Source organism: Girardinichthys multiradiatus, chromosome 5, assembly GCF_021462225.1.
Source record: "Girardinichthys multiradiatus isolate DD_20200921_A chromosome 5, DD_fGirMul_XY1, whole genome shotgun sequence".
In the NCBI taxonomy this organism is placed as follows: Eukaryota; Metazoa; Chordata; class Actinopteri; order Cyprinodontiformes; family Goodeidae; genus Girardinichthys; species Girardinichthys multiradiatus.
In genome coordinates, this window is record NC_061798.1 from 32,390,743 (window position 1) to 32,414,772 (window position 24,030).

General features: G+C 41.5%; 1 protein-coding gene across 2 annotated transcripts; it reads right to left on the minus strand.

The window, feature by feature from the left end:
- Positions 1-32: 32 nt before the first annotated feature.
- Positions 33-22,065, minus strand: xpnpep1 (X-prolyl aminopeptidase (aminopeptidase P) 1, soluble). 2 transcript variants are annotated; one of them, XM_047365927.1, is made up of 20 exons: positions 21,919-22,065; positions 20,150-20,274; positions 19,657-19,720; positions 19,134-19,238; positions 18,829-18,921; positions 17,451-17,594; positions 17,224-17,319; positions 16,792-16,873; positions 15,365-15,575; positions 7,695-7,784; positions 7,536-7,586; positions 7,115-7,173; positions 6,508-6,585; positions 6,345-6,416; positions 6,099-6,159; positions 5,913-5,982; positions 3,316-3,489; positions 2,007-2,083; positions 1,796-1,894; positions 33-409 (listed from the first exon to the last, which is right to left on the minus strand). In XM_047365927.1, exons 2-20 carry the CDS (start codon positions 20,264-20,266, stop codon positions 290-292), a joined length of 1,863 nt encoding a protein of 620 aa, XP_047221883.1. In that variant the 5' UTR covers positions 20,267-20,274; positions 21,919-22,065; the 3' UTR covers positions 33-289. The 2 variants fall into 2 exon arrangements, with proteins under 2 accessions (XP_047221883.1, XP_047221882.1); XM_047365926.1 differs by lacking the exon at positions 21,919-22,065 and adding an exon at positions 20,430-20,489.
- Positions 22,066-24,030: the final 1,965 nt, after the last annotated feature.

Below are 24,030 nucleotides of genomic sequence, written 5' to 3' on the forward strand. Positions count from 1 at the left end.
AATACAAACATATCTGAAGACACTGATTTCAGTTAATTTTGCACAATGTACCTTTAATAGAAAGTATTGACAGAACCTTTAAAAACATCATTGTCACATTTTTGAGACATAAAATAGAAAAAGAATCCGAAGTGTTTGACTATTAACAGGTTTTAATAAAACTGGTGATGATGTTTAAAAATGAAGTAGAGTGTGGATCACTGACAGAAATGAGAATAAGTAAAACGATTATCCTTGCAGAGCAATCGCTGAGTGAAGAGAGTGAAAAAGATGTTAATCCTTGGATGGTTCAGATGATGGCCTGCGTCTCCCTGATCAGCCAGTGCAGAGCCTCCATCCTACCCTGCCTCTCCAGCTCAGCACCAACCACCTCTCTGCATTTCCGGTGGTACTCATTCACCCAGTTTTTCTGCAGGAAGCAAACAGGAGGGTGGAGAAATGATGAGGACACTGTGACATGAACACATTTCTGAGAATAATAGAGAACACTTAAAGCTTCATGTTTAATTAAGTTACTTTACAAAATACAGGCATATATCTGATCAGTTTACATACACTCATCCTGGACATGACCTCATCATTTTAAAAAACAACAAATGGTTGGAATTTATTGCGGATTATCTGTAATTCACACAGGGTCAACATCACACATACAAGCTCAAATATATAAGTACACCCCAGCTACTGCTGGGAAAAATGCATCTTATGAAACTGGATCTTGGCTACACACGTTGTAGGGACATTTGGCAGTTCTTCTTAGGATTAGTAGAGTTCATTATAATTGGTTGGTTTCCTGACATGAACCCAGCTTTAAAGCACAGTCCCCACATTTCTAATGGGGTCTAGGTTGGTGTTTTGGTAAACCCATTCTAGAAGCTTAATGTAAGCCCTTTTAATTCATTTTATATTCAGTTTTGATGTGTGTTTGGGATCTTTGTCCTGTGAAACAGTCCAGCTGTTGATTAGAGGTTAAGTTGAAGGATTTGGAGATCATCGTCGTCTTCTAGCTCCTTTATTCTATTGAATTTGTGCAATGCACCAGCACAAAGCATCCCCATAGCATGATGCTACCACCACCATGCTTAACAGTAGCTATACTTTTCTAAAGTCTGAAAGAATGACCTTGACTCCCGCCAACATACGTCCTGTCATTGTGGCCAGATATCTCAATCCTTGTCTTATCTGACAATTAAGCTTTTCTAATGGAGGAAGCTGCACATTTCACTCATGCCTGTAGGTGTTGATTTCGGAGCAGGCACTCCAGGTACTCCACTTCTTGACCAGCACCCTCCGAGTACATGTAAAAAAATCAAAGCTGGTTTTGCAAGGCATAAAGGTGGCTTACATTAACCTTCTGGAATTTCCCGACCTCAGCCTTGCTGAAAACGTATGGGCTAAGCTTTAAAGTCAAGTTACGTGGCTGAAAAGCAACCAGTTTAAACTTAAGCCAAGAAGAACGGTCAAACATCCAGGCTAGATGCCTGCAGCTTGCTGATTGTGACATACATCATATCACATGCTCCAGATGTAGTCTGCTAAGGGATATATTACCAGACATTAGTGAGAGATTATGAATAGATTTGAGCCTGCACTGTGTGTTTAATTTCAACCACATCGATCAGGGAAAAGCCACAATAAATGAAAGAAATTAAAGTCTGTATGCTGTTTTATCATTCCACCATAAAAAGAACAGTTCAAGAAAATCTTTAAAAGCCTACATTTATAACATTCATGCACATGATGTGTGTATATTAACTTTTCAACAGAACTGTGTGATCAGCTGGATATCTCTCACCTCCTTCTCGGTGAGCAGTTCTGTGTTTATCAATTTCACCTGGACGGGGACGAAAGTCAGAGGCTCAAACGTCAGACTACCCCTGTTTCTGTAGTTGTACTTCAAACATAGACGGAAGAAAGGAAGGGAAAAAATAAATAAATCACGCCACAAGATGACTCTGGATGGAATTTATGGCTTTTTGAGATGTTGTTTGTAAATATGTTTTTACTTTGGGTTTAGCAGGGACAACAAGGACCACATTTTCAATACGAATGCCAAACGATCCATCTTCATAGTATCCAGGCTCTAGAAAAACAACACAAAAATAAAGAAAGGATTATGTCGTTTTTGGAGAACGTACAAACATATCTCAAATATCAACTAACGCCGAGGTGCAACATGTGTGATGTATTCTTTTAATAAATGACAGCAGAGAAATACAAGCTGTAATAATTAAAAATGTTCCAGACTAACTAAAACCTAACACCTTTCTGTCTGAATTTATTTACAACTACAGAAAAAATGTATTATTTGTGTTTTTGGAGTCAAACAGATTCTAAATGAGGTAAATATTGTTAATTTGAATGAAGCACAAATGAAATGTAAATTAAATGGAGTGTGTTGAGTTTGCATCAGCAGGCATCAGTTGGTGGTTTAAGAAATGTTCATGAAAATAGAGCTTAAAAAATTCTTACATCAACACAAATATCCTCAACACCTCTTAAATAACATTTAATCACCAGACAGTTTAAGGAACTTTACCATTTTATGAAACCTTAAAGACAAAAAGCCCATGTAAACTAATTTAAAGCTGAGATGCAAAACAAATCATTTTCTTTTTACCCACCACTCAGTGGAAAACAAAGCATTCACCAGTAATGCAGTTAAGATGGAATAAAATTAATCATATTGATTTGTATGTTGATCTAAGTGAACTATTAGACACAGTCACTGACATTGAGAAGATTTCCTCTCAGTTTACTTAAATTCTTTCAAAACCATTAATAAACAAACTACTTGATCTATAGTTTAATTAAATAAAACACAGAACTTTAAAAAAATATGAATACCTTTAACAAATCCTACTGTTTACTAGTTTTTTGTGAAAGGAAACAAGTGATCATATGAATAGTGTTGCTTTCTTGGCAATATTTGAACCAAATGGGTTCTTTCTTCATGCTGAAGAGAAAATGTCCAACAAATCACATCAACAACTTTATTCTGTAATGTTGCATGAGGAAAATAATAATTTCTTAATAAATAACCCCAAAAATAAAAAAAGAACCAACGGATTCCGACATTGCTGTATTTTGTACAAAGTTGCAATGTCAGATTTATCTCCGTCACTGCAAGAAGAAATTATGCCTAACAATCAAATAAATTAGATATTTATCTCCAAACTCAAGGCTTAGCAGTGCAAACCCATGAACAAAGATAAGAACAAGTAAACAGTGGTAATCCCTTTGAACTTGCTCTTACAGACTCAAACCTTTCTGACTTTAGTAACAATAATCCCTCTCTCCCACCCAGTGTTGTACCATCGCTGACGATCATGCCAGCCTCCAGAGGCTCGTCTGCGAAGGTTTTGTAGCTGATGCCGCAGGGCCCCTCGTGGACGTTGAGGAAGCAGCCCACACCATGACCCGTTCCATGAAGGTAGTCCAGTCCCGATTCCCACAGGGCCGCACGGGCAAACGAGTCCAGGAGGTGGCCTGGAACACAGGAAGACAGTTAGTCATTGGAAAAAGGCTGTGGACGTAAATAACAGCATATATATTCTATTGTGTTTCGCCAGGTGGCCCCTCCTTGAACCGCCACCTTAACGTGGTGGAGGGGTTTGAGTGCTCGAATGATCCTAGAGGCTATGTTGCCTGAGGCTTCAATGCCCCTGGTAGGGTCTCCCATAGCAAGCAGATGCCTTCATGAGGACTACAGGGCGGAGCCAGGGTCCCACCCTGGAGCCAGGCCTGGGGTTGGGACTCATCGGAGAGCGCCTGGTGGCCGGGATGCTCCTCGCGGGACCCACCCAGGCCAAGCGAGAACGAGAGACGTGAGGCCATCCCCAGTGGGCCCACCACCTGCAAGGGGAACCATAAGGGACAAGTGCAAAGAGGATCGAGCAGCAGACCTCGACGGTCCAATCTCCGGATGCTTAGGCTGGCTCTAGGGACGTGGAATGTCACCTCACTGGGGGTTGAGGAGCCTGAGCTTGTGCAGAAGAGATATCGACTGGAAATAGTCAGGCTCACCTCCACACACAGCATGGGCTCTGGAACCCAGCTCCTCGAGAGAGGCTGGACTTTCTTCTACTCTGGAGTGACCCGTCTCGTGTTAGGGTTACCCCAGTGGATGAGATGGTCATATCCCTGCCCCCTCGGAGGCTCCTTATCGGGCAGTGAAAGGAGTACTACAAGGATCTCCTCAATCCTGCCGTCACAGATTCCCTGGTGGAAACAGAGGCTGGGGACTCAGGGTTAGACTCTTTCATCACCCAGGCTGAAGTCACTGAGGTGGTTAAAAAGCTCCACGGTGGCAGCACTTTGGGGGTGGATGAGATCCGCCACGACTACCTCTAGTCTCTGGATGTGTTCACGTGTTTTGTGGACCTGGAGAAGGCATTTAACTGTGTCACTCGTGGTGCCCTGTGGGGTTGCTACAGGAGTACGGAGTCGACTCCCTTGCGGTCCATTCGGTCTCTGTACAAGTGGAGCAGGAGTTTGGTCCGCATTGCCAACACTAAGTCGGACCTGTTCCCGGTGCATGTTGGACTCCGGCAGGACTGCCCTTTGTCACTGGTCCTGTTCACAACTTTTATGGACAGGATTTCTAGGCGCAGGAGGGGGTCTGGTTTGGGGACCAGAGGATTTCTTTGGATGTCTCTTCTTTTTGCAGATAACGCGGTCCTGCTGGCCCCTTCTAGCCAAGACCTACAGCATGCACTGGGGCGGTTCGTAGACAAGTGTAAAGCGGCTGGGATGAAGATCTGCTCCTCCAAGTCTGAGGCCATGGATCTCAACCGGAAAAGGGTGGCTTGTCCTCTTCAGGTTGGAGGGGAGTTCCTGCCTCAAGTGGAGGAGTTCAAGTATCTCAGGGTCTTGTTCACGAGTGAGGGAAGAATGGAGCGGGAGATCGACAGACGGATCGGTGCGGCTGCCACAGAAATGGGGGCGCTGTGCCGGTCCATTGTGATGAAGAGAGAGCTGAGCCGAAAAGCGAAGCTCTCGATTTACCGGTCGGTTTACGTTCCTACCCTCACCTATGGCCATGAACTTTGGGTCATGGTTCATCTGAGAGAACGAGATCTTGGATACAAGCGGCTGAAATGAGCTTCTTCCGTAGGGTGGCCGGGCACTCCCTTAGAGATAGGTTGAGGAGCTCGGCCATCCGGGAGGGGCTTGAAGTAGAGCCACTGCTCCTCCACATCGAGAGGGGGACGGCCCAGGACACGGTGGAGGAACTATGTCTCTCGGCTGGCCCGGGAACGCCTTGGGCTCCCCCCGGAGGAGCTGGAGGAGGTGTCTGGGGAGAGGGACGTCAGGGTGTCTCTACTGAGTCTGCTGCCCCTATGACCTGGTCCCAGGTGGAGCGGAAGATGACGAGTACGAGTGTTTCGGCAGTCTAAAACAAATACCTTGGTGCGGACAGTTGGTAGTGGTTAATTTGCATGTCCAGTGAATCGAGAGCAGCACCCCTTGGTGTTTTACACTGTGTTAAGCATCGTAATCTGATATACAGTTTCCAAGTCAGTTCTAAATAACAAAGAATCTGATCATTCCTAGTCGTTGCAGCATTCTTGCAACGACCGACATTTTGTACCAGTTGGTCATGCTGTAAGCTGGCAAGCTAAAGTGAAGCTTTACAGCTTTTCATCTTACTTTTTACAAAAGAAAAACTTATGTTGAAACTTCACCAGTCTTCAGAAATATTCCTTCTAGTCCAGACCATAAGCAATGGTGAACAAGCTGAATCATTGTACTCATGTAAATAAAAAGAAAGTATTCCAGAAAGTATTAGAAACTCAGAAATTTGTGACTTCGTTCAGCAGAATAACACTGAAACCTTTCTGAAGTATAGACTTATTGCCTAACCCTGATAAATCCACTTGAAGAGTAATGTGTTATAGAGAACTAGTCACCTTTAGTTCCATTGGGGAAAATGGCAGCACTCACAGCTATGTGTCCCTTCAGCACATAAGTAAAGCATTCCTGGATGGGAAAAATGTGCAAAAGGAATAAATGCAAAGTTAGCCACACTTAACACAACAGATTCAGTCAATAAAACCATATGTTGAATTCATTTTGACGACAATAAACAGGTTTACCTTCTCAAAAGCAGATGGCGTCCCAAAGTGCATGGTGCGCGTGACATCCGTGGTTCCATCGCTGCCAAACACACAACACATTTTCAGATATATGCAATAGTACGGAAAACAAAAAAGACAAAGCAATATAAATCTCTGCTGTCTTGGTTGATCATTGTAATAGATAGAGGTTGAATAAAGCAGTAAAAGCCACAGAAGAGCTGAGTAGGGAACAATAACTGAGATATATAATAGCATAATATTTACATGTACTGAGCTCCAGAGTCAATCAGATAAACTTCATTCACTGTGAGAGTTCTGTTGGTTTCAGGAAGGGGTCTGCAAGAAGGAAAGGTGGGTTGGTTTAACCATTTCAAAGATCAAAACTACACAAATACTTTTTGTTTCCATGTCTCATCTTCTCACTGACGTGTAATGTATGATGGCTCCATTTGGACCCACGCTGGAGATTGTGGGGAAGCTGAGGCCAACAAAGTCTTTCTGCTGACTGAGGAGAAAAAGAGGAAGAACATTCATTCAGCCCATCCTGCACACAGTGTTTTATAATCTCTAAACTTTAACAAACTGAACCACACTGAAAATGTACAAATACAATGAATCTCATGAAGCTGAGCTGATAAAAGCTCCTGTTTCATAATATATAGAAAGAAAAACATAATAATTATGATAGCAAAAAAAAGTAATTATTTTCAGATCTCCAGTGGATACTTTTTTCACTAAACAATCCAGTAGAGGGCGCTATTTCCGCTGATCAGTGGCTTTCCAGATTCAAATGTTCCAATCTTAAAGTTTGAATACAAAAAGTTTGCCATGAAATTTTAACATGCATTTATGGCAGACATTTCTGAACATCAGGTTTTTAATATGGAGTCCATTAAAACCACATATTTAGACCTGGAACATTTTCAACCAAATTCCACACTTCTCCAGACTGTGTAGGAACCCTGTGAAATTAAAGGTGACATAAAGGGAACCAGAGTAACCTCATGAACTGCACAAGGAAAACTGAAAATCACCTGCGGAGTTCCTCAGCCTTATCAGCCGCAGAGATCTCAGTCACGTTGCCTTGGGGAATCTAGAAACCAGCCGCCGAAGCAAAGACAAGTGTGGTAAAACAACACTGGCACACTTTAAACCTTAAGTGGCACTACGTGATGTAAAAGTTTCTACTTGAACAAAGTGACCCCATTTTCAAACAACCAAAAGATGCAATCTTGTAATTTTCCTAAGGCTTGTTCCTATGTCTCTGCAGTAATGTATTAAAAGTAAAAGCCCTGTTATGAGTCATATGTAAAGAACGTAAACTGGAACCTCAACATGGCCTAACAGCCTTAACTGAAAACAGGTCTAGACATTACATTAATTGATTTTATCTTGTTTGTCTGGAATCTTTATATGTTTTCTTCAAAGATAATTTGCCCAAAAATACCAAAATACCTCTTTTTCCAACCAAGCGAAGAGTTCACAAAGAGCAACAGCATCCTTGGTCTGTTGGTGGGGGTAAAAAAAGATCTGGGTTTAACTTTAAAAAGTTTTAAAAGGTTAAACTTTAAAAAGGCTTATGTTTTATGTCAGTTACATATTCCAAGCTCTTACGTGGGCCATTTTCATGCCTTTGATCTCGGTGGCATTCTTTACTGCCTTAGCGAGGCAGAGTGGAGTGTAGGGAATTGGAGTCCTGTGAACCTAAATGATAAAAAGGAATATTAATAGGAGGTAACATAAATCACTACCTTTTAATTTATCCAAGACCTATAGGGAAAGTGCACCCTCTGTCAATCCTACTGTTTTAACATACAGTACTCCCAAAAAGTTAGGGATATTTGGCTTTCGGATGAAACTTAGAGAAAATGTGAAAAGTTTGGGCCATTGTGATATTACATCATGAAAGCAGGGCATTTAAGTAGAAGCATGCAATGGTGATTTCCTCATCTGACACAATTTATTGAAACAAAAGCCAACAACAGTGAAACGATGGTTTGTATACCACAAAAAGAAATGTCAATGTATCAATAACGTGTCATGTGGCCTTGATCATAAATTTCAGGTTGTAAATGACGTCTCTTGCTGTTCACAAGTGGACTTATTGTCTGCAGAGGCATCGCATTTCACTCTTCTTGAAGGGCGGCTCTCAGGTCATTGAGGTTCTGGGGTACAAAGTTACAAGCCTCTAGACGGCGACCTAAATCCTATGGGATTTAGGTCTAGAGAAAGTGCAGGCCACTCCATTCAAGGTACCACCATCTCCAGGAGCCGTTTCCTAATGATGTAAATCTGACGAGTTTGAGCATTTTCGTCCATGAAGATGAAATTAGGGCTGTGTTGTTAAAGCAGGGGCACGATGACTGGATTAATGATGTCATCAGAGAACAGCACTGAGGCACACTGGGCCCTCTTCCACCGTAAATGCCTTCTGGCCCATGCAAGACGATGATGCCTGTGCCTGGTGGTGTGATCAGGTACCCTTGCAGGACGTCTAGCGACCACGCTGATGGAAACGGTATCAAATGGTCTGACACTTGGGTGCCTCTCATCTCCCTTAAATGTGCCTGGAGTTATGCGGTAATCATCATCCGGTTCTGCAGGGCACTGTTCACAATGAGGTGGTCATCAGTGTGGGATGTGGCCAAAGGATGTGCAATTCCATGCCTTTCTGTGACTCTTCCAGTCTTTCTGTATCTCTGTTGCAACATGCTGAGGGCACTTTAAACTCAGTGGCCAATTTAATCTGGAAACATCCTGTTTGAAACCTCCCAACGGTGAGGTACTGTTGTTCTGTTGATCAATTGTTAGGTGTCGTCTTGGTTTCACGAAGTCAAATGTGACCGGCATGATAAGGACGGCTGTTTAAATAACAATTCTGATTGAAACAGAAAAGTTATTGGTTGATTCATGGATCAAACTCCTGTTGTGAATTTTGGCATTAGCTTTTTCTTAAAGAACAGCAAGTTGTGCAAAACGTACTGAAACACTGAACAGTTGGATATGTGAATTCAAAAGTTTAGAGGGGATCACATTAAGGTCAACCTGTAAAGGTTACAGTGCATTTTAGGTTCATCTGGAAATTTTCACCCAGAACCCAAATATCCTATATAACGTTTGGTGAGCAGTGTACATATGATCTGATATTTATCTGCTACAATAAATCTTTTATTTATTTATTATTTATATGTGTCATTTTTAAAACTAAACTGGAAATAAATTAACTTAATAAATAAATACATTTATTTATATATGTATTTATATATATATCAAATATACAGGTCCTTCTCAAAAAATTAGCATATTGTTATAAAGTTCATTATTTTCTATAATGTAATGATGAAAATTTAACATTCATATATTTTAGATTCATTGCACACTAACTGAAATATTTCAGGTCTTTTATTGTCTTAATACGGATGATTTTGGCATACAGCTCATGAAAACCCAAAATTCCTATCTCACAAAATTAGCATATTTCATCCGACCAATAAAAGAAAAGTGTTTTTAATACAAAAAACGTCAACCTTCAAATAATCATGTACAGTTATGCACTCAATACTTGGTCGGGAATCCTTTTGCAGAAATGACTGCTTCAATGTGGCGTGGCATGGAGGCAATCAGCCTGTGGCACTGCTGAGGTCTTATGGAGGCCCAGGATGCTTCGATAGCGGCCTTTAGCTCATCCAGAGTGTTGGGTCTTGAGTCTCTTAACGTTCTCTTCACAATATCCTACAGATTCTCTATGGGGTTCAGGTCAGGAGAGTTGGCAGGCCCATTGAGCACAGTGATACCATGGTCAGTAAACCATTTACCAGTGGTTTTGGCACTGTGAGCAGGTGCCAGGTCGTGCTGAAAAATGAAATCTTCATCTCCATAAAGCTTTTCAGCAGATGGAAGCATGAAGTGCTCCAAAATCTCCTGATAGCTAGCTGCATTGACCCTGCCCTTGATAAAACACAGTGGACCAACACCAGCAGCTGACACGGCACCCCAGACCATCACTGACTGTGGGTACTTGACACTGGACTTCTGGCATTTTGGCATTTCCTTCTCCCCAGTCTTCCTCCAGACTCTGGCACCTTGATTTCTGAATGACATGCAGAATTTGCTTTCATCCGAAAAAAGTACTTTGGACCACTGAGCAACAGTCCAGTGCTGCTTCTCTGTAGCCCAGGTCTGGGGAATGCGGCACCTGTAGCCCATTTCCTGCACACGCCTGTGCACGGTGGCTCTAGATGTTTCTACTCCAGACTCAGTCCACTGCTTCCGCAGGTCCCCCAAGGTCTGGAATCGGCCCTTCTCCACAATCTTCCTCAGGGTTCGGTCACCTCTTCTCGTTGTGCAGCGTTTTCTGCCACACTTTTTCCTTCCCACAGACTTCCCACTGAGGTGCCTTGATACAGCACTCTGGGAACAGCCTATTCGTTCAGAAATTTCTTTCTGTGTCTTACCCTCTGGCTTGAGGGTGTCAATAGTGGCCTTCTGGACAGCAGTCAGGTCGGCAGTCTTACCCATGATTGGGGTTTTGAGTGATGAACCAGGCTGGGAGTTTTAAAGGCCTCAGGAATCTTTTGCAGGTGTTTAGAGTTAACTCGTTGATTCAGATGATTAGGTTCATAGCTCATTTAGAGACCCTTTTAATGATATGCTAATTTTGTGAGATAGGAATTTTGGGTTTTCATGAGCTGTATGCCAAAATCATCTGTATTAAGACAATAAAAGACCTGAAATAGTTCAGTTAGTGTGCAATGAATCTAAAATATATGAATGTTACATTTTCATCATGACATTATGGAAAATAATGAACTTTATAACAATATGCTAATTTTTTGAGAAGGACCTGTATATTAAAGACAGAAATAAATAACAGAAAATCCATTCATTAAAACTGAAAGAAATTCTAAGTCAAATTCCTATATAGTTATCTCAGGATTTATTTAATTTTAATAATTCCATTTTAACTATTCTAATTCTAATGATTGATGTGCAACAATGCACCAAATACATGAAATAATTTAAACTGCTGCACGGGGGCGCAGTTGATAGCACTGTTGCCTTGCAGCAAGAAGGTCCTGGGTTCAATTCCTGTCTGGGGGTCTTTCTGCATGGAGTTTGCATAAGTTTGCATGTTCTCCGCGTGCATGCGTGGGTTCTCACCGGGTACTTCGGCTTCCTCCCACAGTCCAAAGACGTACCTGTTAGGTTAATTGGTAACTCTAAATTGCCCTTAGGTGTATGAATGAGTGTGTGCATGGTTGTTTGTGTGTTGCCCTGTGATGGACTGGCGACCTGTCCAGGGTGTACCCTGCTTCTCGCCCATAGACTGCTGGAGATAGGCACCAGCTCCCCCGCGACCCACTATGGAATAAGCGGTAGAAAATGACTGACTGATGAATTTAAACTGTCACTGTATGACATCACATAAACCCTGAGATCTGATTGGTTAACCTACGCACCAACCCAAAATATCACCAAATGTATTAATTTATTGACAAGAGCAACTTTTTAGTTTAAACAGAATAGATTAAAACCATAATAAATTTTTTTGTGTTTTTTGTAACTAACTACAAAATAAGTGACTGTTGATGAAATTTTTTGTGGCTTGTTTGAATGCTTTGGTTTATGGCCTGATAAAAGTTTTGGAACCCCTTCTTTGTTGTTCCGTTACAGCCTTGATCTCTGGCAAGGGTTAGGACAGATGATTCTGTTTAGTCTTAAAGAAATGCCTCCTCAGCCTTCTCCAGAGCACTCATATGATATAACATGTATGCCAAACTATGTAAGGTTCAATTTCCATTGTTAACATGTCTAGGAGAGAATTACAACAGGTTTCACCTTGGTCCCTCCTCTGTGAGTCTGGCTCTCAAGGAGGTTACCTTGAGAGCTGTTGAAGCTGTTATACAGAAAACCCCTTGCTTTGTCTAGTCAGAATGATTTGGCAGCACACCTGAGTACATGGCCAATGCTGTAAAATTATTCTCCCTTGTCGAGGTTATAATAAACCTTTCTATTCCCCCCGTGAGTTCGCTTCGTTCATCCTGGTCGGTGTTTACATCCCGCCGCAAGCTAACGTGCAGGTCGCACAGCGCATGCTCGCCGACCAGGTACTGAGTGTGGAGCGGACCAACCCGGACTCCTTAGTTATCGTCGTTGGCGACTTTAAAGGTAATCTCACCCACGAACTCCCCAAATATAGACAGTTTATTAAATGTCCGACCAGAGAGGACAACATTCTGGATCACTGTTACACCACCATCAGAGACGCTTATCACGCCGTCCCACGTGCTGCACTGAGCCAATCCGACCACATCATTGTCCACCTGATTCCTGCATACAGGCAGAAACTAAAGCTCTGCAAACCTGTTGTGAGGACGACAAGGAAGTGGAGCAGTGAGGCTGTGGAGAATCTCCAGGCGTGTTTAGGCTGTACAGACTGGGATGTATTCAGGACTACTACCAACAGTCTGGATGAGTACATAGAGGCTGTGACTTCCTACATCAGCTTCTGTGAGGACAGCTGTGTACCATCATGCACCAGGGTGAGTTACAACAACGACAAACCCTGGTTTACAGCTAAACTCAGAAGGTTAAGACTGGATAAGGAAGAGGCCTTCAGGAGTGGGGACAAAGACAGAGAGGCGAAGTACAAGTTTGGCAAGGCAGTGAAAGAGGCCAAACGACTGTACTCTGAGAAGCTCCAAAACTAGTTCTCAGCCAACGACTCTGCGTCTGTCTGGAAAGGGCTCAAGCAAATCACCAACTACAAGCCGAAAGCCCCCCACTCCATCAACGACCGACGCCTCGCCAACAACCTGAACGAGTTCTACTGCCGCTTTGAAAGACAAAGGGACAGTCCTGCAACCATCCCCCACAATACCCCCCAACAGCTGCAGCCACAATTCACCACCCCCACCTCCCCAACCTCAAGAGGGGCCTTGGCACCTCCAACCCCCACCCTGAAGTTCCCCCCCACCAGCGCCCTACCCACGCCGGGGACGGCTCTTTCCATCCAGGAGAGGGACGTCAACAAACTCTTCAGGAGACAGAACCCCCGGAAAGCTGCTGGTCCGGATTCTGTCTCACCAGCCAGCCTGAAGCACTGCGCTGATCAGCTGTCTCCAGTCTTCACAGACATTTTTAACACCTCACTGGAGACATGTCATGTGCCAGCCTGCTTCAAGTCCTCCACCATCGTCCCTGTTCCCAAGAAGCCAAGGACCACAGGGCTTAATGACTTCAGACCTGTCGCCCTGACCTCTGTGGTGATGAAGTCCTTTGAGCGCCTTGTGCTCTCACACCTAAAAGACATCACCGACCCCCTCCTGGACCCCCTGCAGTTTGCCTACAGAGCCAACAGGTCTGTAGATGATGCAGTCAACCTAGCCCTTCACTTCATCCTCCGGCACCTGGACTCCACAGGAACCTACGCCAGGATCCTGTTTGTGGATTTAAGCACATCTCTGACTCTCTGACCATCAGCACCGGTTCCCCCCAAGGCTGTGTTCTCTCTCCTCTGCTCTTCTCCCTGTACACCAACAGCTGCACCTCCAGTCACCAGTCTGTCAAGCTTCTGAAGTTTGCGGACGACACCACCCTGATCGGACTCATCTCTGATGGTGACGAGTCCGCGTACAGATGGGAGGTGGACCATCTGTTGGACTGGTGCAGCCAGAACAACTTTGAGCTCAACGCTCTAAAGACAGTGGAGATGGTTGTGGACTTCAGGCAGAACCCAGCACCACCTGCCCCCATCACCCTCTGTGACTCCACAATTGACACTGTGGAATCTTTCCGCTTCCTGGGAACCATCATCTCCCAGGATCTCAAGTGGGAGCCAAACATCAGCTCCCTCATCAAGAAAGCCCAGCAGAGGATGTTCTTCCTGCGGCAGCTGAAGAAATTCAACCTGCCAAAGACTATGATGGTGCACTTCTACACAGCCATCATTGAGTCCATCCTCACCTCCTCCATCACCATCTGGTACGCCGCTGCTACAGCCAAGGATAAGGGCAAGCTGCAGCGTGTCATTCGGTCTGCTGAGAAGGTGATTGGCTGCAGTCTACTGTCGCTCCAGGAACTGTACACCTCCAGGACCCTGAAGCGGGCAGGGAAGATTCTGGCTGATCCCTCCCACCCCGGTCACAGACTCTTTGAAACTCTCCCCTCTGGCCACAAGAACAGTTTTTTCCCATCTGCCACCAGCCTTGTTAACAAAGCCTGGAAACCACCCTGACACTCTCCCTTTCCCCCACACCCCCCTTTTTTGCTGACAGGACACCTGTAACCTGTAACTCTATGCGTTACATTAACGTTCAGCATGGACTCCTGCTTTACTTGCACAATGATCATCTGTACTGTTGTACCGCTCTGGCATCCAATACTGCTCTATATTTACTCTCACTCACTTAAAACTGTGCACATATATTTATATTATATTGTAGATATGTTTATACTGTTTAATTTGTATTGTATTGCACCGACTACGCCAAAACAAATTCCTTGTATGTCCAAAAACGTAATTGGCAATAAAGCTTTTCTGATTCTGTTTCTGAATCTGAAACCTGATTCTGAGTGAAAATCATCTGTCTCTGTCTCGGTAAAAACTAACATTTGAAAATGAAAACTTTAATCCATAATTCATTTCTTGAATTTTTGCGCATTTGCCATTCCACGTTATTAGGTTTAGGGTCAGGGACCCTCGAATTTGAAGGGGATTTAGAGTAGGAAATCTGAATACAAATTTAATTCATTCAAAAGGATTGTTGCATCTTGATAATCTTTTGCCCCTTTTGAGCATAAGAGAAGCAATGCCTCCTATTAAATAATGGACTCGGTAAATAAAACAGATAATGAACACAGTTCCTGCAGCACATCCACCCGGTTGAGCAGTTGTGGCTGGCATGATGGGGATAAATGAGGGGTGGATCAAAATCATTTCAAAAAGCATTTTTATGACAACTTTTTTTAATTAAAAATTTCCGCATATCTGCATCTAAGCCTGGTAAGACTGGTAGGTAATGGGTAGCTCCCATGATAACTGTTGTATATCTAAAAATAACTTCAAAACTGATGCTCAGAAACGATGTGTATGGGTGTGTTTCTACAGCCTTTCTGAGACACAGATTACAAATGCAAGCACAAGTGGCTGGTAACAGCCAGTATGAGGATGCACACAAGCAATTTTTCCTGCTTAGTAAGGACTGAATTCCGATAACACTCAGCAAGTTGTATCCCTTTGTCATGAGGCCCAGAGCGAGCTAAACGTATGTGGCTTCTCTCACCTTGGGGATGATCTGCGTGAGAGCGCAGCTGGCCTTGTCACAGATCCACACTTTATCTTTAGGTCCGAGCGCGGCGCAGATCGCCTGGAGTTCTGTGTAGACCGACTCATACGGGAACGTCTGGATGCTCAGCTCAGGCCGGCTGGGGGAGTCCAGCTGCAGGTGCTGCCTTACAACTGGGGCAGAAAGGCGCTTCAGGTCCACAAAAAGCCTAGCAGGACGGATGAAGGTAGGGGGAGCGTTAATTTAAAAAGAAGATACATAAAAAAAATTTTTTTTAAAACACCGTCTGCTTTGATTTTAAAGATAAAGTCTGCTCTGTACATGCAGCAGTGTTTAACATGATAAAAATGCATAAATGCAAAGGAAAATCAGGTTACTTGTACAGTGTGGTAAAATAGGTTTCTGCACATTTCTTCTACTTCTGCTCTTTCCGCAGGTTTAAATGTTTTAGATCATCAAACCTTTTTAATATCAAAGAAACAAAACCCAATTACAAAAAGCAGTTAGAAAATGAAAATTTCACTTCTAAAGAAAATATATTGCACCATTCACAGGTGAACTTGCTGGTGTGCTTCACCATGAATCATTGCTCTGCTGCATATCCTAGGTGTCCTTGAGCTTAGTGTCACAAACCGATGGAGGTACATTCTCCTTCAAGACTTTCTGGTAGAGAATTCATGGTGTCATCACTTATAGCAAGTAGTTCAGGTCTGGAAGCAGCAAAGCAGCCCCAGATCATCACACTACCACCGCCATGCTTGGCCTTCTGTATGAGGTGCTTATTGTGAAATGTTAGTTTTATGCAGGATGTAATGGGATCCAAAGTTTCAAAATAGTTCTACATTTGCCTCATCGCTCCACAGAATATTTTTAAAAAAATCTAGAGGATAATCATGGGCCATTCAGTTCTTTTTGGTCAGCAGTGGTTCTGGCCATTGTTTCTGTCCTTGGAACTCTCAAAAGGATCCCATGATTGCTCCGTTCTTTTTCTTTTTGTGGAACCATGAACACTGACCTTTACTAAGGAAATAGAGGCCTGCAGACCATTGGTCCTGGGAAGTTTCACAGCTATTCCATGTTTGCTCCATTTGCCTCTAACTGTGGTTCACTGGAGTCCCAAAGCCTTAGAAAAGAGTTTGTAACCCTTTCCAGACTCATAGATGTTGAGGATTTCTGTTTCTCATCAGTTTTTGAATATCTTTAGATTGAGTCTTGATGTGATGCTTTTGGACATCTTTTAATCTATTTCATGTTATCATGTTTTTATTAAAAATATATATCCAATCCATCTAAATTATCTTTGTAGGCATAACAAATGTGAATAGTTTTTCCCGTAATTAAAATCCAGTTTTACACCAGTAACATCATTAATACAGTCTAGTAGCTTTAATGGTTTGACACCAGTTTGCTGCTGCTGCTGTTACCTTATGGAGTTCATTCCCACGATGGCATATGCAAAGAACACTGGGTTGTAATTAATGTCTGCGCCTCGCAGGTTGAAAAGCCCTGAAAAAATGAAAAAAAAAAAAGCAATAAATACATTTTATAATAACTGGTTTATAAAAACTGGTTTACCATGTAACAATATTTATTCTTTCCAATTATTGTTTAAAAGATTTATAAATAATTTGGATTAATCATAAATCCTGTTATCAAACTGTAAAAATTCTGACTTGAACACATTGAAGTCAGCATTTTAGTGGGTGGCTGCATCTCTCAGGTCAAACAATCCACAACAAGAGCCTATTTGAGAAAAACGTGCATCTCTAGGGTCTTTATTTGTTACATACACTAAATAATACTGGCTCCTTTATGGACACACTGAAGCTTGACGCGTTCCTTTGAACCTAACGTACATGCAATCTCATCCAGAGCTGTGGCGACAAACCAGCTGATCTTCCTCTCGGTCATCTTGGCTCGTAGTGTCGTGATCTTGTCCTGCCAGGAAATACCTATAACCCAAAGTACTGAGTTCATAAACAGTTATCACACATGTGGAAACAGCAGATTATAACCTTTGGATTCCCTTTAATGTTTTTCTTCTTTCATTATGAACAGATTCTGCATGCACCAACAGTGTTACCAGTGAATTCCAGTCCCAGGGTGCGGAGCTGTGTGCTCGGTCTTTCAGGTCGGTCTGTCCAGACTACATCAATCAGGTTGTCCTGTACCGCCACCAGCGAATGGCCAGCACTGGTCAGAGCCTTGGAGATGTTCTTCCACTGGTCTGAGACACAACATTACAAGTTTAATACACATGTATTTATTTGCTATGATGTCTTAACTCTTTTGGGTTTTATCTTGTTTGAATGTATTTATTCTTTTTTAATTTACTGTTTATTGTGCAAAGCCCCCATTACACCAGACTACAACCACACCATGACATTAAATAAAATTAGCCAGAACATGGATGTTCTCTGCAAGGTCTTGAAGAGGTCTTCTTGGGTGCAGCAGGAACAGACTGTGCTCCATATTACATATGATGGAGCAAGAGTTCTCAGGACTGTTCTTAACATGCACAAAATTTCAGTGGTGAGACTGTGGTGGTTAAGCACTGGGATGAAAACAAGTCTGGGTCCAGGTGCTGCACAGAGGACTCTGGTAGTGTTAGCGGTTGATTTTCAGAAACTTTTAGAGAAGAGTGGACAGGTTAAGCATATGCCAGCTCCCAGCTGGAGAGAGAGTCACATATCCTCCAAATTGTGTATATGAGCCAGTTGGTTGGAGACCAAGGGAAGGTGTGAGTTTTTCAGGCTGCGTTTGAAATGTAAAATGCATCAATGATGCTGTCAAAGTGAAAGCCTGGTATTGTGTTTACCGATGAGAAAGTAGAAGGAGTAAAAACACAAGCAACGCCCCATAGGGATTAAAGTCACACCTCGACTAAGAATTCAGAGACACACTGTTATCATCTCACAGTGATCAGTAAAGTAACAGATTGTGGATTATGTGTTCTTGTGTCCTTATGAATGCCCTTTTGAACTGCACCAGAACAAAACCATTGTGCAGGTTGGCATTCTCGGCAGAGGGCCACATCTGTAAAAACAAAGCTCTCACCTGCATCATCTCATACTAACGGTAGAGGTGCAGAACACTTACAGTATCTATAAATAAGGAATAACCATAGATTGTGCGCAAACCTGCAAGTGCAGATAATACCTTGGGCATTAGCATTGTGATAAGGTGTGCAAGAACCCTGTGTTGAGCAAGAGTGCAGTAGTGTCATGACTGCCTTTACACTGAAGAGAATTTGTCCTAATTTTTCCCCAACCAGCAACGCTCATCTTGGAGATCCTGGAGCCTGTAGGATTAAAGGCTGCCCCTCAGGTTGGTCTTAATTTAGTCTGAAAGGGGCTACAGGAAGCTAGATACATCACTCTCTACAAAGAAATATCAATATGTAGCGTTAATGGAAATACATGAAGCCTGATAGACTGAGGAAATAAAACAATGTCTCATACCAGCAGCAAGGATCCAAGGATCTACTCCCACTTTGGAGTTTTCCGGCAAGACGCTGATCAGCCAGTCCTCCTGTGATGGTGTCTCCTTCAGTCCTATATGTAGTTAAACAAATTCCATAACAATCTGAATTTTAAGCTGAGGACAACTAGTCAGACGTATCAACCAATGGTTTATCTCTTTTTTTGCCTGTGCAAACAACAGCCCTGTTAAATATGTGTAATGTTTGTTGTCATTGCTTACATCACATCAATTGGACCCTTCTTTGTAAGGCTCTGTTCAACCAAAACACCAATGAGGACCTCACCCATCTTCATAAGAGTCCAGTTGTTGTCCATCTGCTGGCTGGCCTGGAGGAAATATCGCCCGTCTGTCCACATGGCAGCGTGGTGCTCAGTGATAATGGCTGTTCCTGCATAATGAAGCAGGAACAAAACAGCTTCTTACCGAGTGTCACACAGCTGATGTTTCAGGACAGTTACATACAGGGTCACATGCAGTTTGACCTGTTCTGAGGAGCCACGTCACACAGTTTTAAACGGTAACATCTCAGATTACAGCAGAGATGGCCCGGTTTGAGAGCAAGCGACCTTGTTTTCGCTTCCTTACAAAAGATGCTTGTTTCTGAGTGAAAGGGGATGATTAAATCACACCTGCTTTTACATAATCCAACACTAACACCAGGTGCTGCATTTAGTAAAATGAAAATGAGAATAGGTATAAACCTGAAAGGTTTTTTGAACAGGTCAAAAAAGTAAAATTTGGTGAATCTAAGCAGCAGCTTAGAATCATCACTCTTTACCTCTGCCCACATAACAGCAAAAACATACCTGCAGAACCATTGAATCCACAGATGTATTCCCGTCTGCAGTCACATGGTGCAATGTATTCACTCTGGAAGGCAAAAACAGGCACAAATCAACTTCATTCACAGTCAGTGTGAAGTGGTTACTGAACCCTAATACCACACATTTGTTTTTCTATTTCCTAATAGACTTAGGACATTGGATGATTACATTTCCTGAGACAGCTAAAGCAAGCAACCCAGCATCCAAATAAAATAAAGTTTGAGGTTAGAAAGTGACGGAAGGTGGAAAAGTTCAAGAGGAATGAATACCTTTGCAGGACACTTATTAGCTTCTATGGTTTCAAATGAAGAGTGAAGTAAAAACTGTGGAGGGTAACTATTTTAAAATAAATGCATCAGCAATGTTTTAATGCAAACCAGACTTAGAGGAGAGAATCCATGAGACACCTGGTAATTATGTAGCAGTAAACCGAAGAAGCATAGACAAGTAAGTAATGTGCATGATTTGGACTCACCTGATGTGCATCTCCAGATGGGACTATGTAGGCGTGGATCGGCTCTGAGAAATATTTACAATTCCTCATTGCCTGCCGAAGAACCCGGAGAAGATCCCCTGTGATCTTTGGAGACATAGCTGTTTCTGCATGACAAAAGCACATATTTTCAAAATCTGATTAATTTAAAATAAACACTTTTTAAGAAGTACACTGTTACGAGTTAAAAAGTAGCAGCTTAGATCAAAAAGCCTCAGTACCGTCATACTTTACTGGATCTTACTAATTAGCTGCATATTACCTGACTGTTGGGAAGCCATGTTGACTGCAGCTGCACGCAGCCTAACTGAATGTACGTGGAGCTCATAGTCGCAAACCACACCTAGATCTTTAACCTGCCATAATGTGCAAGTTCAGCAACTATGATGCCATGCAGGGTTAAACATTACAAAAAAACACCCACAAATTAAAGCCAGTTCAATAAATCAGAACATCATTTTGGCACACAACTAATAAAAAGCTAAAATTCGCTTTCTCCAAGAACATTTATTTTAGTGGACCAATTAAGAAATAGCTTTTCATACAGGATAATTCTGTTATTGCCATGTTATGGTCTAGTCATAAGGAAGACTGCCAATGACACCCTTCACAAGGAACATAGGCCACAAAAGGTAAGGAAGATGGCAGCTGAAGTATTGAGTGTATATATTGGCCAACACTTCTGTACTAAAAACAAACCTTTTACTACCAGATGCTTTCCTTCCACCTAGGTTCTCACAAATATGCTTGGATACAGCACTCTGTGGACAGCAACAAGCTACTTTGGCAATGACTTTTTGTAGCTTACCGTACTTGTGGAAGGTGTCACTGACTTTCTGCTGGAGGACTGTCAAGTCAGCATTCTTCCCCAAGATTGTGTGTAGTATTTTTTATTAGCCTTTTCTAATATTGTAATGATTGGTGAAACTGAATTTTGGGATATTCAAAATGTTTAAACTTACTTTTCGCATTTTATATATATATATATATATATATATATATATATATATATATATATATATATATATATATATATATATATATATAGCAAACAAACCTCATCTTTTGAAATAAATTAACTTTTGATAATACTGTCATTTACGTTGTGTCACTTCCTTTGCTACAACCTTCTAAGAGAAGATCCGTGACTTCACCACCTCCTCGTCAAGTGATGGGCGACATACCTCAATGTCAACAACCACAAACCGACCAATCACATCTCAATGCTCTTCATTGATGAGCTCTTCTATTGGCTAAAAACTACGAATGCGATTGTTGTTTACAAGTTTAGAAAATGAATAAGATGACTCATTTCAATCCAGTTTGTAACTTAGCAGCTATTGCTCGTCACGTACAACTTAAATAAATACGTATGTTGTGGCGTATAAACATTTAAATAAAACTCATGCCTTGTAAACGTTTTTTTTTTTTTTTTGCTTTTCTTTCTTATGCAGGCATGAGTTAATCAACAAGCCGGTGATAACAGTAACTCATTTATGAATTACGTAGTGGGTGTGGTGGCGTGTGGGTGTAGTAAAGATGAAGGCGTTTCTCCCGGTTAAACAGACCGATTTAAAGACATGTTTCTAACTGCTTTTAAAGCGGGTAGCAGATCACAGACTTATGCCTGGTTACAATCAATCTGGAAACAGTTAACGTCCGCAGCTTCTCTGTGAGAAAAGCTTCAAACCTCCAAACCACCGCTAGCTAAAGCACCGCCACAATCCGCCAGTGAAACACTTGATACACACCCGCTCTTCCGCCTTTCAAAATGTGGCTCCGGGGTGAAAAATCGAGGCGTTTTTTGTTTACCAGCTTGTACCTTGTGTCAATTTACTAAACAAGGAGGCTGCCATTTTGTTGCTAACGTCACTGGTCACATGACCGTGGCTTCTGCCAGTAGGCGCAGAGGGATCCAGACTCGCCTCTTCCTTTGTGAATGTTTAGGTTTTCACTTTAAGCAGTACACATTAAAAGTGTTTACTTTCTCGACATTAAAGTTTAAGAACGCAAAAGAGATGTATGGCTACGCCTTTGTATTAATTTGCACACCGATATTTGCATTGAAAAAATAGTCACACCGATATAATAGTAATAATAGTAAAGCTGAATTGACATAAAGTCCACAGTTGTTTCAGCAATAGCTATATTTTCCTTTCAAAAAAGTCTGAACTCTGAAAAAAAGACAGAAAGTTACTCCCTTTAACGTCCTATTTTATACATGATGCGTAAGAAGTCTTAAAATAATCGTTAAATAACCAATAATTGTTTTTAACACACATTGGTTCCCCTTAACAATCCCTAGAAACTAAATATTAAGAAACAGTATCATCCTTTGCTTTTTTAGTTTAATTGACTGGGGTGTTCTATCGGTTCCAAAAAATTTAATTGGAAAACATTTGTGATTCATAGTCTATATATATATATTTTAAACATGTAAAGAATTGTCATTTAATTATCTGTCATTTTCTGTTTTCCTGTCATCCTGATACCCAGAGAGAATTTCTCCCAAGGGAGACAAATAAAGAATCTTGAATGTTACACAGACGTTAATTTCTTTTCACCATTGTTTAAAATAGGAAAGACAACAGTAATTACCAATCAGGAAAGGCCGACATTTGCTTATCTTCATCAGTCAGGGAATGTTGACAAGAAACAAGGTAGGCTACTCACTTAAACTTGTCCAAACCACATTCAGAGTAATACTTAGAATGTGTAAAAAAAAAACAGAACTGTGACAAAACAAGATTAAACGAGAACTCAACTTAATTTTGCCAACAGGCAAATTGAGGAGGATGGTAATGGAGTAAAAAAAATATCTCCAAAGCTCACCATTAGATAATAGAACCAAAGAGTTGCACCTTGGGGTCGCCAAGTCTCTGTAGTAACTATATGTTTTAAGGTTTTTCTACACATCTTTACCAGGAACACCAGTACTTGTGGAGGGTGCTGTGTTTATACTCAATATAATCCCGTATGTCTTGTTTATGAATCTCCAATGCACATTAAATGTATTCTCGAGGCACTTAGCAAGACCGACAGGTAAAATTCATATCCCACTATATGCAGCAGACTCCAGTTCAACCATAAAGACCGTTTCGCATTTCAAATGTTTTTATTATCTTATAGAAATAATTTCTCATCCATGAATAAAGTTATTCTAAATCTTACCAAAAACAAATCAAAGTTTCTTCAATGTTAGTTTTTATAATAATGAAACAAGATCTTTGAAGTCTACACTATGACGGCTCAATATTTTAAAAGATGGTTGGTAACCCTTATCTAAAGGCACTAATTCTGGAAAAGAAAATCTATCTATACACCCTACACATACAAACTTGTACCTAAACATTTTACCTCAAATTATCACATACTGAATTTGCAAAAAGAAAATTTCCTTTTTCCTACCTACTTTTCTCACTCAAAACAAAAGAAATTCAAGTTTCTCATAATGATTTCCCCTCCAGTTTTACCTTGAAACATACTCCACTAACAGCACACTTAAATACATGATTAAGGAAATAAAAAGGAAAAACCTTTTCTTGACTCTTCTTCTTGTTTTGTTATATATTGGCATAGTAATTATCTTTAAAAGTTCTATATTTCCTTTTAAAAAACTAACAATGCTTAAAGAGGCATTTTTCTAGACTTGTGCAAAATCTGACTCACTTTAATGTTTAATCATTTTTTTTCTAAGCCAGAGAAGAATAAAAGCCTATTAATCTCCTATTATCATTATTATTCCGAGTAAGTGTCACACTGAAATAAAGCGTTATGAGTGCTTTTATTTCTCAGCATTAAAAATAGAAGATTCTATTTAAACACTCATAATTTAGTATATGTAAGCAGGAACATTAAATAAA

Coding starts and splice junctions, on each gene's coding strand:
- xpnpep1 (XM_047365926.1), bottom strand. Junction 17,320..17,450: donor CCTGGGACTGGAATTCACTG/GTAACACTGTTG, acceptor TTTGGGTTATAG/GTATTTCCTGGCAGGACAAG. Junction 5,983..6,098: donor CGCCATCTGCTTTTGAGAAG/GTAAACCTGTTT, acceptor TTTCCCATCCAG/GAATGCTTTACTTATGTGCT.